Here is a 16,953-nt window from a genome sequence, read left to right on the forward strand (position 1 = left end):
TTTTTTTTTTTTTTTTTTTTTTTTTTTTGATACTGGGGATCAAACTTGGGACCTTGGACTTGCAAGGCAGGCTGTGGAACCACTGAGCTAAATCCATGGCTAGACCTCTTTTTAAGCAAACTCTGAGAAATTCAGATGCTAACCTAATGCATATTGTGATATTATAGTATAGTACCCTTTTGACTTTTTAATTGGAATAACATTGTACCAAGTTGGAGCACTGTCATCCAAGTTTGTCTTTTGAATGTTTCTTGATAATTTCCAGGAAAAATAGAGCAAATGAGAGAATTTCTTTAGGCTTAAAGGATATAAGAGAGGTTTCCCTCCAAATTCACCAAACAGAAATTTATGAAGAAACTTTATTTTTAAGATAAACTTTTTGTGCTTATTCTTACTTTGTTAAAATACAAAAGTAGTTATTTAATTCGCAAGAAAGGAGAGGAGTTACATTAAAATTCAGAAGCCCAGGTTTGGCCTTTCCTTCTTCCTAATTACCAGTGTGGAATGGACATCATTTCTCTGGATTCCTGTCTTAGTTACTTTTTTCTAATTGCAGAGACGAAATACCCAACACTCAAAGTTAAAGGAGGAAAAGTTTATTTTAGCTCACAGTTTGTAGAGGTTTCAGCCCATAATTGGCTGGCTCCAAGGCAGGGTGGCATGGCAGAGGGGCATCACAGAGGAGAAATATTTCATGGCAGGCAGAAGGCAGTGAAAATAGCAAGTGACAAGTGACAAGCAACAAGCAACCCACTTTCTGTCCCTTATGTTCTATCTAAGGCTACCTACCTTTAGGGTATCAATCCCAGCATCACACCCTTAATCCCAGCATCACATATTATAGATCCAGCCACCTTCGCAAAGCTCCACTGATGACCACATGAGGCTTTGGAGGAACATCTAAATATAAACCCTAGAGTCCCATTTTCTCCACCTGTAAATTTAGGATGTCTGGGTCTCTGAGGGTCCTTTAAAACTCTAGCCTTCTGGGATTTTTAACCTGCAGCCTACCATTTTGAGTCAAAAGCTCCACCTCAGTTATATGCTTTTGAGTTAGGCCCAAAGCTATAAATGGAGGTCAGACTTTGCAGGAAGCTGGGAGTGGTTCATTAAGGCTGGAGCCTAGGATGGGCTGAGGGGCAGTGACAGGCTCAAGAGACCAAACAGTGTGCTGCTCCCAACTGGGTCAGATGAGGCAAGCTGTGGTGGTGTCTTTCCCAGGGACGGTGCCCCCGCATAACAGTGTTGGTGTTGGTTGTTGTGGTGCTGAGCTGCTTTGGTGTCCTGCACTCTGGTGCCATTCTTCACAGTGCCATGCCGTTCTGCATTGGACCCTGCCACAGTGGCGTCGTGGCACAAGGGTACCCTGTCACAACAGTGCTGTGCGCCGTGGAGCTGTGGTGCATTTGGCAGCACACTGCCCAGTCCCTCAGCCCCTCTGGTCTTCTGGAGACAGACCCCGGTGCATATTGTCATGCTACATTCCCTTCAGGGTCTGAGTGCTCGTTATCCTTCGCATCACACCAGCCCTCCGCACCCAACATACTTGGGTCCATTCTAACCGTCCATATCCAGTGTTACATATTTTATCTTTCTTCAAACTAATTTCCTCCCCAACCCCAAGCATGCTTTGTACAGTAACCCTTCTCATGAGCTCATACTCCTCTTTGGCCCATTCCTTTTTATTTATCTCTTCGGTTGATACAAATTCTGAATATCTGAAAGGGGCTTAGATTATTTCTTTAACGTTTCTACTTTTCTAAACAGAAGTCTAAAAATACTGTTTGGTCAACAATTCTGTGGCCCTTTAACTTTTCATGAATTGTTTCATATATGTCAAGACACTTGCCCTGACTTTGCTTTAAGTTTCTTGAGGCTTAGAAATATGCTTAACCGTGTCTTTTATATGCCTATACACTTGATGTGGTGTTTGGCAGGCTATATTTCTTGACTAAATAATTAATACAGAGATTAGAATGAGGCTCAGCAGAACCCCAAATAGTTGTACTTACACAGGATAGGAGTTTATTCATCTACCTTGAAGAAGCTAGCCTTGCTCCCTAGGACGGGGTGATGACTGTGTTCCATCAGGCCTTGAAGACTCCTTGAGTCTAATTCCCTTCCTGGGCTGCTTGGAGCATTGCCCTTATTTTCAGGTTCAAAGGCAGCATTCCTATTCCAGGCAGGATTCAGGGATGCAGAAGAACACAGCACTCTAAAGGAGATACCTCTAGAACATTTTTTAGACACTTATGCTTGCTTTCCATTAGTCAGAATTGTTTTTTGTTTTGGGGGTTTTTTGGGGCGGGGAGGCGTACCGAGGATTGAACTCAGCACCTTGTGCTTGTGAGGCAGGCACTGGCACCACTGAGCTAAATCCCTGGCCCTCCATTAGCATGAGATACCCAGCAGCAACGGAGGCTGGAATGCCATTTACTGGCTGATTCTCAACTAAAAATTTAGGTATTGGAGAGGAAGGAGAAGCATACACTGGAGCAATGAGCAGCCTTCCCTTACTTGACTTAGTTGCTCCCCTGAAGGTACTTGTGCTGTTTAGATGATGATACTCCCTCTGTGGAGAAATTCAAGAGGTGTTTGACTTGAATGACTCACCGTTGTAGGTTTTGGGTAGGGTGCAAGAAATGGTCAAAACAGTGGGAGGATGACTATTGCAATAGTCATAGGGGCAAGAATGGGTGAGGGACTGGAGCCAAGAAAGTCAGTTGGTGGCTGAAGCAAGGAATTGCATGAGAAGCCCCCCTAGTTTCCTTGACAAGGATGCAAGGCTTTCCTGTCACATGAACAAGACTATCTAGTCTTTGAGTTTGAAAGTTTATTCTCTATTTTTCCAGTGCCAATAAAATATAGGAATTCTAGGGCTTAGGGATAACCGCTAAACAAAAATATTCTGTATCAAGCCTAAGATAATTCTGTTGCATTAAACTATTTCTGACAAAGGAACATAACCACAAAGATTAATTCCAAAAATAAGCTCATTTTATTTTCTGTGTAGAGTCTTGGGAACTGTAAAATAGCCATAGAAACAAACAGGAAGAAGAGTGGGCCTGGAGATTATTTTTACTTAGTAAACAGTTCCTGAGTAAATCATGAGCCCCAGAGCTTTGTCTATAGGGTTTGTGTTCTTTTTCTGATGTCTGGGTGCAAACCATTGAGCCCCCTAGTGTTAAGCAGTCCTTGTGTTTTAGTGAGGTTCTTAGAACTTGGTTGTGAATAATTGATCGTATGGCCTGGAGGGAGGCTTTAAGTATGGATTAATCCCGATAACCTTGGCTTCTCTACTGAAGGAAGCAATCCCAGGTGCAGATAGACCCTCTCACACTGAGTCCTTTTTAGATTAAAGCAAATTATTACCAATAGGGCTTAATGTGAAGAGGTGGTGTGGGCATGGATATGGCTGGCTTGTAGGTTAAGTTATGTGTTGATTATAGTTTTAAGTGTGCTGCTTTTTCACAGCCAGGAACTCAACAGATAACCTGAAAATGTTGCTTGGCAGTGTTAACGGAACATGAAGTACAATTCTGGCCTTGTATCTGTTTTTTTAGCATTGTCCAGAGGCTGTAAATTGTGCTTAATTCATTATGGATGTTTGTTGCCTTGTGAGGAATAATTTATCGATTTTATATTTTCTTTTTAAGCTCGTAAATTTCTTGGGCAAACAAGAGTATACCTTCAGGTGGGTTCATCCTATAACCCACAGGATGCCTCTGCTTTTAATGTGATAAAAAATACAAAAATATAAAGGAGTTTTTGTTACATGCATTAACTGTATTATATCTGCATTTTATATGCTGCTCAAAACAATTCCTGTTTATTGTAGCCTCAGCAAGTTGAAAGGCTGGACACCCTGTGAGATGATTGAGTCCACCCAGGCTCAATGAGTACCTTTACTTGGGATGATGGGTAATTGGACTTAGGAGTAGTTCATTTTCCCTATCAGTATTTGGCATATTGAGGATTCTTTGGTTGCCCATCCTCCTAACTGAAATGACCTACCTCCTCTCCTATCCTTGAATTTATTGATTTCATTCAACATTTCATTTCTTGCCTTATCTCTGGCTCTCAGCTCCCTACATAGTTTTGACTGTCCTTGAACTCACTAGCCCAGACTGTCCTTTAACTTGTGGTTATCCTTCTGCCTCAGCCTTCTAAGTGTTAGGATCACAGGCATGCACCACCATCCCTGATTTTTTTCATTTTTGAATGTACTTGGCCCTTTGGTAAATCCTCAAACTTACAAGTACAATTACAACTGTATTTCTCACATTAAATAAAGTGTAACTGAAAAAACACTTCAGACCTTTAGTAATTGTAAAACAAGGACTAAAACTATAAAATTCTTAATGTATATAAAATTAGTATAAATAAGATAAACTGTATTTTGTAAGGCTTCATTGCATTCTACAGACAAGAACTTCTCCTTACCTCTTCAGGCCCTAGGAATGGCAAGATGGTAAAACAAGTCCTGCTTGATTTTAAAACCTGTCTCATAGACACAGAAGCATACTAGGTCCTTGGTCACGTACTCCTTGCATGTTGGCCTCTCCTGAGTTAAATCAGCTGCCAAAAACTTTTTCTTTCAAAGCAGTTTGGTTTGTGCTGAACTCTCATTCTGGGGATGTGTTGTACATCAAGGGGTGATTGATAATAATAAAGTTTACTTAGAAATTGCTAAGAGTAAATCTTAAATATTCTCCCTACAAAAAAATTGATATGTAGGTGAGGTAATAGGTTAAGTAGCTTGAGTGAATATTTTATAATGTGTATCAGAACATTATATTACTTTGTATGCCATAAATTCCATGGTATGTATTAGTCATTTTTACCTTATTAAAACTGGGGAAGATTTTTTTAAATTAAAAAAGATAAGAAGGCTGGGTGTGGTGGTACACATCTGTAATCCCAGCACTTAGGCGGCTGAAGCAGGTGGTTCACCTTGAGTTTGAGACAAGCCTGGGACACTCAGTGAGTTCAAGATGAATCTGCACAACATACCAAGATCCTATCTCAAAAAAAAAAAAAGTTAGGAATCAGCAGGCTACACTGTGAAATGGTGCTGGAGAGCCTGCGGCAGGTGGCTCCTTCACACGGCCCTCTTTAGAACTGTTTCAGTCCTGCCTTACTGCACAGATGCTGCGTGGTTGGGATCTGTTGCATTGTTCATGGATAGTCAAAACTGTAAGGCCATATCAATGAAAACTAGGGGTCTTTTCCATTATTTCTTAACTCCAAATGAATTGTGTGCTTCTTCAGGATCAAATTACATTGATTTTGCACAGACTTTCTTGTGTCCCACACAATGCCTTGCACATTGTGAAATATTTTGATTAAATGATTTAGGCAGCAGTTAGATATGAAATCAAATGATATGAATGGTAAGAACTTACAGTCCAGGGAAAAGAGTTGTATGAACTGGTTAGAATGAGACAAAGTTCATATCCGCTACTGAACGCATATATGTGTTCTAAAACCAACCCATGATGATTTGTTCTTATTTATTTATCCAACAAATACTTCTAGGCATTGACCTATGGGAAAGACAGGGTGAACAAGGTAGATGAAATTTCTATCCACATAATCTTACAAACGAAATGATATAAAATTTAATTTCAAGCAGTAATAAATTGTTATTGTTGGCCTCTTTTAGGTGATTTGCTTGTGGTCAGTGTGCATTTGATCTAAGATAATCCTCAAGTTCAATTAAAGAAGGGTCCCCTCCCCCTTTATAAAATATGATTTAGTCAAGCACTACTTTATTTTGCTTGTCTGAGAATGCCTTCTCTTGCCTGAGAATCTCTAGATCTCTTCACATATGTCCAGTGATGGAGTCCCTTACTAAGCATCTTAAAAAGAAAAAAAAAATCCCCTCCCTGTGTCATGAGTGACCTTTGCTTTACCAATAAAAGTAGATAAAATGCTGCTGGTATAGAAAGGACTCTGAAGGTAGATTCTTGGAGATTGGGAAGAGGATCAGGGAGAGGGAAACAAAAGAAAAGGAGGGGGTAAAGTTATAAAAAATGATCAAGATGTGATATATACATGTACCAGTTTCCTAGAATGCATAGCTGTTCTGTATTACTAACACATGCTTATTAAAGGGAGGAGGCTCTTCCTACCTCTTCTGTCTGTAGAAATGGCCTCTTTCCTTGTTGCTGCTGATCCCTGTCAGTAATATATCCCGATGGCAGCACCTTGGGCCAGTTACTTTCCTTTTTATCCTACTGGAGAGTGGCACACAGTTTGCTTCTCAAAGGGAAATGACATGCTCTTCTCCATTTTGCAGATTGTTATCTCAGGCCAGTGGCCATTCCTAAGTCCACACTTAGATTGAGGAAATCTCAGGTGGAGGACTAAAGACGTAGATTGGGTACAGATGAAGGGGAACAGACTTGACACCGTTATGAGCGAGCAAAGCAGACATTACCGAAACGTTCATGATACCTGCATAAAACTTATATCGTCATGTGAGTGACATGGAGGAAGCTGACATCAGAGGAAGGGGCTACTGCTCTTCTCTGAAGAAAACTGAGTGCAAAAGAGTATGTTTAACGCACAGTGTGGACACTTGCAGTTACCCAGTGTTATCTCTGATTTCTGGAATGACTTCTTTGGCTAAATAAGCTTATCGTTTCTTTAAACTAATTTTCCTGAAAAAAAATACTAACTTTTATTCTATGTATCCTTTGAATAGCATCCCGGTGGGGAAGAAGTCTTAAGAGAACAAGCTGGGGGTGATGCTACAGAGAATTTTGAAGATGTCGGGCATTCTTCTGATGCAAGAGAACTGTCTAAAACATTTATCATTGGGGAGGTCCACCCTGTAAGTATTTTTTCTGGAGTTCTTTTCTTCTCTATAAGACTACGGGACCTTACCCAAGCGAAGATTTGTATGTACACAAAAATTAAAAGGAGTAAGACAAAAGCAACTCCTAATTTGAGAACCCCAATTTTTGTCATAAATAAGCCAATGTGAATTTTCATTGGATTTCATTGGTTGCATTTTTCACTGGCCCTGAGTCCAAATGCTTTGGCCCTAAGGGTCTATGCTGGGTGGGAGAGCACATCTCAGGCTTTGATGAAAGTTCATGGAACAGCATATTTTAAGAGGTGGTGGTACTATCTTCACAACATAGCTTTTTTTTTTTCCTTGTTTTTTTGACCAATATGTATTTTTCTGAAGAAATGCCATTTCTGTTCTCATTCATCTGAGGATATTTTAATTCTAAAAAATGACTTTAAGGGCTTTGCTACATGAAACAAATAGGTTCTGTCTTATGTAAATCTCATATATTGTCTTCTTTCTGTTTACTTTTACCCCCTGATCTTTGGTCCTAGTGGATAAAAAGTTGGATATAAATGATGCTTTTTAGTGGCTGTAAATGAAGTAAAGGTTAAATTGGGCATTTTGTAGAAGGCCTAGGAGTAGGAAATCGATCTTAGAACAACCTCCATTGAGGAAGGAGGATTTTTCTTTGGTTTGTTTTATTTTGGTGGTGAGAGATGTATATTTTAAAGGAGTATGTCTCACCTATCTGAAAATTTTATTTGCCTATATATTTCCATCTTCATACTTTCCAGAATTGAAATAGTTTCATGATAATCACAGAGGTTCATCCCATCCTTGTTTTCCCCATCTAGTGTCTGTGAGCCTGGGGAGAGTGGGATTCAGGCCATGACTGCAGCCATTCTTCCTTACCTGCCTGCTGGGCTTACCTGTGGTTGTCCTGTAGACACCTTTGGTGTTTGACATCCTCAGCCTAAGTTTTAAATAGTTCATGAGAAATTGCAGGAATTGACTGAGGATATCACATGAATAAGAGTGCATGAAAGGGATTTTAATAGGAGAGAAGGAAGGAATCAGGTCTTCAGCTGCTCCTCAAATGAAAGATCACCATGCAGGTCTAGTAAATAAATGCCTACACACATCTACTAATAAGTAGGACTGTCATGAATACCATTTTCAGCTTTGGAACTCTACGTAGAAAATACCTCTTGCCACTAAATCAACTGTCATGTTCTATGATGCCGTCAGACTTTGTGTTTAACAGTGGAAGGCTGAGCCCTAAATGCTAATTACTGAATAGTAACTTTAAAACAAATCTCAAAGGAATACAGATGTCCATGTTTCATTATCACACAATGTTTCCCTTTTTATTTTTTGCAGGATGACAGACCAAAGTTAGCCAAGCCTTCGGTAAGTGTATGACTCTCAGATGTCTTAGTAGATGGGGGTTATCTCCATTTTAGTATCTGTCAAACTCAAGGCACAGGTCATTTACTCACCTTACTGAGGCAAAGTTCTTTGTAGCTAAGATGAATAATTAACCTGCTGGCTCAGCAAAAGCTTTATTTGGAAGGACCAATTGGTATGTTTTATGCAGAGAGCTTGTGTGTTATTTTTGTACAACTCTCAAAACGTAAATTATTTCATCATAATTATCAGTAAATACCTTTTGATGTCTGGGTCAAAGTTCTTTGTAGCTAAGATGAATAATTAACCTGCTGGCTCAGCAAAAGCTTTATTTGGAAGGACCAATTGGTATGTTTTATGCAGAGAGCTTGTGTGTTATTTTTGTACAACTCTCAAAACGTAAATTATTTCATCATAATTATCAGTAAATACCTTTATATGTCTGGGGGCATGGCTCAGAGGTGGAACATTACCTAGCACACAAAAATCCCAGTAAAGCAAAAAAAAAAAACAAAAAACAAAAAAACAACTTAACCTTCAAAGAGCTACTTTTTTATTTGTTTGTTTGTTTTTGTTTTGTTTTGATACTGGGGATTGAACTCAGGACCTTGCACTTGCAAGGCAGGTGGCAGAACCACTGAGCTAAGAATCCCCTGCCCTGAAGAGCTACTTTTTACCGGTAGCGCTGAGCTTCTGACCTGTAAGCTATGACACGAGCCCTGTTTTGACAGTTTCAAGCCAGATCAAGTTGAGGCCTTTTGCCTGAATCTTGGAGGGCGTCACCCATGTTTCTCTCTCTTCTACATCTCTGGGCAGAGTAGGTGTTCAATAAGCCGCACTAGTTTTATATACTGGTTCTCTAATTCTTCCTTCACAGCTGACTGTCCTTCTTGCTTATATTTGAAGATAATTCAGAGTATGAATTGATGAGAATAGGCAAACTATCTAAAAAGTACAAATAGGCAAAGTATTTCCTAGTGTGTAGTTAAAGAACAAAGGAGAGTTTTGATTCTAACAAATGACAGAAATAAAATATCACCTTTTCATTTAATATAAGTTGCTGGTTTTACTGGAGAGAAGACAGACAACAACATTCTGCAGAGCTTGTAGTAAGACCTGGTGAGCTGATTTTGCTACCAGTGCTGACAGGATGCGGTCTTCCATCTACATACAGAGTAACTCATTCAGTGGTGTCAGTGTAAAGGCCATGTTGACCTTAGTCCCTCAGATGGTACGATTAAAGTCTTTAATAGTGCTATGTAGTACAAAGCAGTTTCATTTATATTTTTCCCTTCGGAAAAAAAAAAAAAGCCCTAACTTCAGTGTTGGTGATATTAGTGCTTCAGGGAGATAAAAAGTGGACTTGAGAGTTTGAAAAATGTTTGGAACAATTGCTTAGAATCCTTGCTATAAGTTCATTAGGCTAGATCACTTTTTTTTTTTTTGGAGGCTACTTTTTGGACAGTTGGAATTTTGATATAGAAAGTTTTTGCTTTTTTTTTTTTTCCCTCCCTGAAGTCTGTTGGGAAAGCTCTATTTTTGTTTTCCTGATGATGTTCAGTATGTTAATGATCTTGGTGCAAATCATACAGCTGCTGGAAAACGAGGATTTAGTGTGGCTTGTGATCTTGCCCCTCAACATAATGCCCAGAGACAGAAAGCACATGCAGGTGTGAGGTGCTGAGCTGAGCAGTTGTGTTGGAGGCCAGCCTCCACCCCGCTTCCTTTGCTTTAAGCATATATGTGTTGTGCTCTGTGTGGTACCATTGCCCATTACTGTTTGCTCTCCTCTGTGGGTATGTACAGTAGTTATTTTAACATGTTGTCACTTAGATTCTTGGGTTATCTTGGGAGAAAAGAAAGAAAGTTTACACGCTGAATTCTAGGAATCAAGATTTCAAGATCAGAGAAAGGGTTCCAGACACATGGTGCTAGAGTGAGCGGTTCTGCCTGTTACTTTAGTTCAAAACTAGCATTTGATGCTTGATCAGCTTCCTGGATATAGAAGATCTCACTGGAGTATGAATCACACTAACTTTTTGAAGATTGTTGTACTCTTCTGTAATTTTACAGATGGTACGAACTTTTGAATGTTTTGTTATACAAGAAATTATAATTAAAGAACTGTGGTAGGAAGTTTTGCTTCAAATAAATAACAGGAAGAAAGTATAAGTCTTTTCATTATGACAGCTCTAATTAGAACAGAGCTGGAGGAAGATAGGCCATAAACAAATGAAATATAAGAAAATGTATGACCATTTTTCTAGGTCTGACTTCGTGCTTTTTGTTTAAAGAAGAAAAGAGGATCTGTAGCGATTTTAAATTGTGTGTCTATAACTAGCCCCTCTTGAGGCTGGAAAATGTATACTATAGCCTTTTTTATTTTATGAAAAAATAAAATAAAATAACAAAATAGTAAGAAAATGACAATGCTTAATACAGTATTTCTGTAAAGTACTCAGAGTACAAGACAAAAAAATTCTCTTACAAAGAAAAGACAAACCGATAAAGCATAAAAACTTCCCTTTCAATGAACTAGAAAAACTAGTAGTATAAATGGAATGAATTTGCATATAATTTAAATATTTTTGAACCAACAGAATAGATCATTTTTGAAATTATTTGAACTTCTCCCTACTTTTTATTTATCTGCCTTATAATATAATTTAATAATATAATTTCTGTGTATTTTTTTTTTATTTTTTTTAACTTTCTCATTACAAGAGAAACCATGCAAGATTTAAGCTTAGGCAATCTGATTTTTAAAAAATGTTTCCTGCTTGGGTTGTGGTTATAGCTCAGTGGTAAAGCACTTGCCTATTATGCTAAGACCTGTGTTAATCCCAGCACTGAAGGGGGAAAAAAAAAGTTAGATAATCAAGCTGCTCAAAATAACTTAGCTGAATTGTGAAACAGGGTACACTGCAGATAATTAACTTGAAACTGCCAAAGGAACTATAGTGTTAAACTGCCAGATTAACATATTTCTCTACCTCAAAATTATATGTTTTAAACCTATCTGTATATCAAACTTGCTTAGGTGGAATGTGTTAGTAGCAGCAATACTCTTTCTTGGTTATAATTTTCCAAGCATTGTTATATAAATTTTTCTTTGGCTCTTGCATTGTTCCTGTGAGATCCACAGACCTGCCAAGGATGGGAAAGACAAGGAAGCTTGGTTAAGCACCTTGCTGAAAGCCAACCATCCACACTGAGTCTAGCACCCATCTCAGGCCTGTCAGTTATGGTCTCTTAAGCTTCCCCAGGCCCTGCACGGCTCAGGAAGGCACACTGTCAGCATTTTAAGAGAGAAAGTCTTTTTACTGATTAGTGAGCTAAATTAGATAAAGTAACTCTGATTGGCAAAAGTTTCTCGGGGGCTTTGTATGTGTAATATGGAGATTACAATTTATACTGCTTGCGTGACTTTTATAGATAATTATACATGACATATTCCAATTAAATTATTAATCTTTTTTTTTAACTAGAAGTTGGGATGCTTCCAGGCTGTGGATTAAACAAGTAGAAGTGCTTGTCTTAAAAACTGTAATCTTTTCTCCCTGTTCATTGTTGACATATTTGATAGTGTAATCCCTGACCCAACTGAGAGACCCATCATAGCCTTGGCCACTAAAGACAATTTGGTTTTACATCCACGTGTTAAGCAGTACTTCAGGCCTGTATTATAGAGCCAAGAAGATAATTTAAAAAGTATATACTTTTTTTCCGGCTTTAATTGAGTTTATTGGTACATTTTAGGGATACAGTACAGTTACATTCATTGTTGGGATCTTGTACCTCTACATGACAAGTCTTGATTCTCATTTTTTCCCCTTACCCCTGCCCTCCCTTCACCCCCTCCTCCCCTCCCAAAAGTATATTTTTTTTAAGCTCTGTTTTCAGAGTTACTGTTGCTGCTGCTGCTGATATGGTAGCAGGACTTTTACATATTAGCAGCCGGTGTGTTAGCACTAGGGTGATACATTAACATTAGAACTGATGTCAACTAAGAAGGCAAAAGAAGGGGAAGCCAACCGAGGTTGCACAGAGAGTCGCAAGTTTGGTAAAATGCACACACCCATCCCCATTGTAACAAAGTCATGGTTGTGCATGTTTGCCTTCTCTTTACTGCTTCACACCTAACTCCCTGTTGTCACAACAATAATTTACCTTCAGTATAGTCTTTGCTTTCAGAACTGATTATGTCTTTCTTCTAATACCTCAGTAACTACTCTTTGTTAATTTTATTTATACATACAAAACTTGGAAATTAATTCAACAGTGGTTGTGAGTAAGTTTTATAGATACTAAGATTTAAAAGTGCTTAATAAAGATAATAAATGTGAAGTTTTCTTTTTAAAGGACTAATTTTTCCTCCTACTGTGTCAGGAATGGTGAAGGCGATGTTTCAAGGTCGGTGTATTTTGTGACTGCTTTGCTTCCACTTCCCTGAAAGATTTCTTCCTTTTCACGGAAGTGTCTTTAACAGGCTTTGTACCCTGCAGAGTAGAGCTTTGTCTCACTGCAAACAGCTGATAATTTTCCTAATGCTTTTATATCTGGGCTGCAGGAAACTGCAGACCTCAGAGTCTTTGCTGAAGCTACCACATTAATGGCTACTTTCGTGTGAAGAACTAATACCTTGCTGATGTGGAGTACTAAAGAATGCTTTTAACATGGTTCCAAGCTCAGAAAAGTTTCTTTCACTAGTCCTAAGTTTTCTAGCCATTGGCGATGCATACATTTTTCCTGAGATCTTGTCCATTCACTCTGTGAGCCTCACAAGAAAGGCTACTCCCAGGAAGTGCTGAAAGGTACAAACAAGGCTTCCTTATTTAGAGGCCAGGTAGAACAGTCCCTGTGGCCTGCAGTCACCTTATGGGTCCCTTCTGGCCAAAGCTACAGGAAATTCAGAAAAGGTGCTCTGTAATTTTAGAACTTGAAGTCATGGTTTTTTTTTTTGTTTGTTGACATATATTTGATGTAATTTATGTACACTTTTATGTCCTATTGGATTTGAATGAAATAACTGATGTTTTTATTGTACACTTTCATGCTTTTGAAGATTAATCTGTCCTTCATAAAGGTGATGATAGTGTTGTGTGTATGTATTCCGGATATCTATTTTCAGTTTCTGTGTCAAAGTATTTAGATGCCTATTGTGTGCAGCATATTTTACGTAAGTGTTAACGTTGAACATTTTCAAATTTTCAGTTATATTCTTAAGTAATTTACATATAGATAACTATTAACTTTGGCATCTTAGTGAAAAGATTATGATATAATTTTTTCAAACATTTTTAAAAGATTGTGTTGAATGAAATTGTGATCTTATTTTAAAACAGGTGTTTAGTCAACAGAATAAATGTTGAGACATTGCCTTACATCAAGTTTTCTCTTGTGTTCCAGGATAGTCTTATTACTACTACTGAGTCTAATTCCAGGTATGTGGTAGTTTTTTTTAAAAGCATTATTGGCTTGAAAGGCTCATGTCAGAATTGGATTGGGCAATTCCGCTCTCTGAACTTCTTCTGTACTTGGGTTCCCTCTAAGCTTCCTGCCTGTGGTCATCCCAGGCCATCTCCTCTGACTGCCCAGACCATTCAAGGCTTTCTGTCCTAAACTGTCAGCATCAACTATGAACACTTCTCATAGTGACTCCAGATCTTGCCCTCTGGCTGCATCTGTGCAAAGAAACACACAAAACAAGTGGAATGTCCATGTCCCCTGTTTCATAGCCCTTCAGAGGATCAGTCCCATGAGTGACCTCTCCAGGCAAAACTTCCATTTCCTTTCTCTTTTATATTTGGTCATCTTCAACTGGTGATTCCATTTCCCTAAGCATGGTTGAGTTTTCCTTTGTCACTGAATTGGCCCTAAAACTGAATCCAGTAATCTATGGGCAGGACCTGGTGTCTTTATTACATTTAAGGTCATGTTAGCATTTTTGGCAGGTCTACTATATTGACTTTTTTTTGTGTGTGTGTGGTGGTGGTGACAAAGAACCCAAACTCAAAACCACGTATTTGTATTTTATATATCAGATTTAACTGTCTAGTTTTTTGGTGTTCTAGAATCTTCCCTTTCTCCTTACACTGTTTCACCTCACTTTCCACTGTTATTCTGTCTTCTTTCTTCTTTCTTACCAAACTCTAGTGAGATAAAAATCATAAAAATCTTTTTGCACTTTAAGCCTTTATACAGAACTTGATTTTTTTTCTCATTGTTTTTATTGGTACATTTTAGGTATACAGTACAGTTACATTCATTATTGGGGTCTTGTACCTTTACATGACAGGACTTGGTTCTCATTTTTTCCCCTTGTCCCTGCCCTCTCTTCACCCCCTCCTCCCCTTCCCATTTACAAACACTTTACTTCCATTTTTTCGTTTTCTCATACTTTTTTCTTTTCCCTTATTACCTTTCTCCCACCCTTCCCACTTTCCCTACACCTTTAACCCTTTTCTTCCTATTTCACATTGTTAATTATACCATTAGGATTTTATGTACTATTATAGTTTATTCACACCAGAGAAACTATTCAGTATTTACACTTGTGACTTCTTTATTTCACTTAGGAGTATATCCTCAATATGTATCCATTTTCCTATGAATGAATCTAATTGAACTTGATTTTGAGTAGGTTGATGTATGAAGAGTATTAAAGAATAAAAAGTTTATACTAGGAGCCGGATGTGGTGGTGCACGCCTATAATCCCAGCACTTGGGAGGCTGAGCCAGGAGGATTGCTGTGAGTTTGAGACCATCTTGGGCTATACAGTGAGTTCCAGGTCAGTCTCAACCACATAGTGAGACCCTGTCTCAAATAAACACAACAACAAAAAAAAGTTTATGATAGGAAATATATGTATACATAGTTTGGATGTCAAAGACTATATATTGATTTCTGTTAAGACATTGAAATCTTAAATCAATTCAAATTAATTTAAAGACTCAAGTCTTCTCAGCACTGGTCCTGGTTTACCCATAATCTGTAATGTATAGTAAATAGAAATGAAATTTTATGCATCAAAACCAAACAGTGAGTAAATTAGGTATTTTTGTAATTATTTAAGTTGTAGACCACAAATTAATTACTTTCGGCATGTGATAGCCTTACAATTTAAATATATGAAGTACAGGTGTCATGAGAAGATTTTCAAAGCAGATCAAGTATTAGAGCTAAGGTATAGGAGGCCACTATAGTACTTAGCAATTTTAGACACATTTACTTAACAACTCAAGGGATGTGATCTTCCCTTGACTATAGCACTTGCTGACAGTTCGCCCAAAATGAGAACCTGGAATTTCTGATTCTCAGCTGAGTACCACTGAATTAAAAATTCTTAATTAATATACATATCCTTAATAAAGTAGATTGAAAATATTCACTTTTGTTACCTTTCAATACATAATCTAGAGTTTATATTCTTGAGAAAGTCACTTCTCCTAGGCATTGTGTTGGGAAAGGGATTACAGTAGTCTCTGCATAAAGTTTGTAGAAATTTGGCTGGGGATTTAGCTCAGTGGTGCCGCTGCCTGCCTCGCAAGCGCAAGGTCCCAAGTTTGATCCCCAGTACCAAAAAAAAAAGTTCACAGAAATTGATTTAAGCAGAGTTGGTGGAACATTAGTTTTGTCTTAACACCAGCAGAGGAGAGTGATTGCTAGTATTCTAGGCATGCATTCTAGGCATGCGTTACACTCACATCACATTTAGCAAAGCTGAGTTACCTTTTTAGCCAACTTGATTAAAGAGGTAAGAAAAGCATGCCATGATAGTTTTCTTCCAGAGAGAGCAGATACATTCTCTGAACTGAACTTCATGTAAGCATCATTATTCATGTGTCTTTTGTAGTTATTGGACCAACTGGGTAATCCCAGCCATCTCGGCTTTGGCTGTTGCCATGATGTATCGCTTCTACGTAGCAGAAGATTGAAGACCTCAGAAGACAAGGAAAGCAAAGACTGCCTTGGAAGAGGGAGAGTAGAAGCCAGTGTTAATCACTTCCACTGACAGAAACTTCCACCTGAAATAATAATTTTAATATGTCTGTTTTTCTCTCCTCCTACATTAGAAAGCAAAGAACTGTTCTTTCTACTCCTCCCAAACCTTTCAGATGTGCCTTTTTATTCATCAGCCTCAGTTGATGTTTATTCACTACATAATTTACTTATTATGTGATCTTTTAAAAATATATCTGGCTTTTAAAATATACCATCATGTTTGCCTGTCTGTTGGGTATACAAAGAGTGATCAAAATATATGATGTTTAAATGTTAAGTTTTTTTTTAAATTGAGTTTATTGGTACATTTTAGGTATACAGTGCAGTTACATTCATTATTGGGATCTTGTACCTTTACATGACAGGTCTTGGTTCTCATTTTTTCCCCATACCCTGCCCTCCCTTCACCCCCTCTTCTCCCCGTTTGCAAACATTTTATTTCCATTCTTTCATTTTCTCATACTTTTTTCTTTTCCCTTATTACCTTTCCCCTACCTTTCCCACTTTCCCTATACCTTTAGCCCTTTTCTTCCTATTTCACACTGTCAGTTATCTCATTAGGGTCTTATGTACTATTATAGTTTTTCACACCAGAGAAACTATTCGGTATTTATGAGTGTGATTTATTTATTTCACTTAGGAGTATATCCTCAATATGTATCCATTTTCCTACAAATGAATCTAATTTCTCATTCTTTATAAATTTTGTTTTTTATAATAAGAGACAGATCCCTCTCAG

The 16,953-nt window shown here is 38.1% G+C and overlaps 1 protein-coding gene across 1 annotated transcript in view; it reads left to right on the forward strand.

Moving 5' to 3' along the window:
• Nucleotides 1-16,200, forward strand: part of LOC104852491 (cytochrome b5) — a 37,451-nt gene extending 21,251 nt beyond the window's left edge. Inside the window, exons 2-5 of the mRNA XM_010610231.2 lie at nucleotides 6,710-6,838; nucleotides 8,183-8,212; nucleotides 13,619-13,653; nucleotides 16,066-16,200. Of these exons, the coding sequence (XP_010608533.1) occupies nucleotides 6,710-6,838; nucleotides 8,183-8,212; nucleotides 13,619-13,653; nucleotides 16,066-16,147 (276 nt within the window). The 3' untranslated portion in view covers nucleotides 16,148-16,200. The remainder of the gene's footprint in view (nucleotides 1-6,709; nucleotides 6,839-8,182; nucleotides 8,213-13,618; nucleotides 13,654-16,065) is intronic.
• Nucleotides 16,201-16,953: the final 753 nt, after the last annotated feature.

This window comes from Fukomys damarensis, unplaced genomic scaffold, assembly GCF_012274545.1.
Source record: "Fukomys damarensis isolate Sample0158 unplaced genomic scaffold, DMR_v1.0_HiC HiC_scaffold_30, whole genome shotgun sequence".
In the NCBI taxonomy this organism is placed as follows: domain Eukaryota; kingdom Metazoa; phylum Chordata; class Mammalia; order Rodentia; family Bathyergidae; genus Fukomys; species Fukomys damarensis.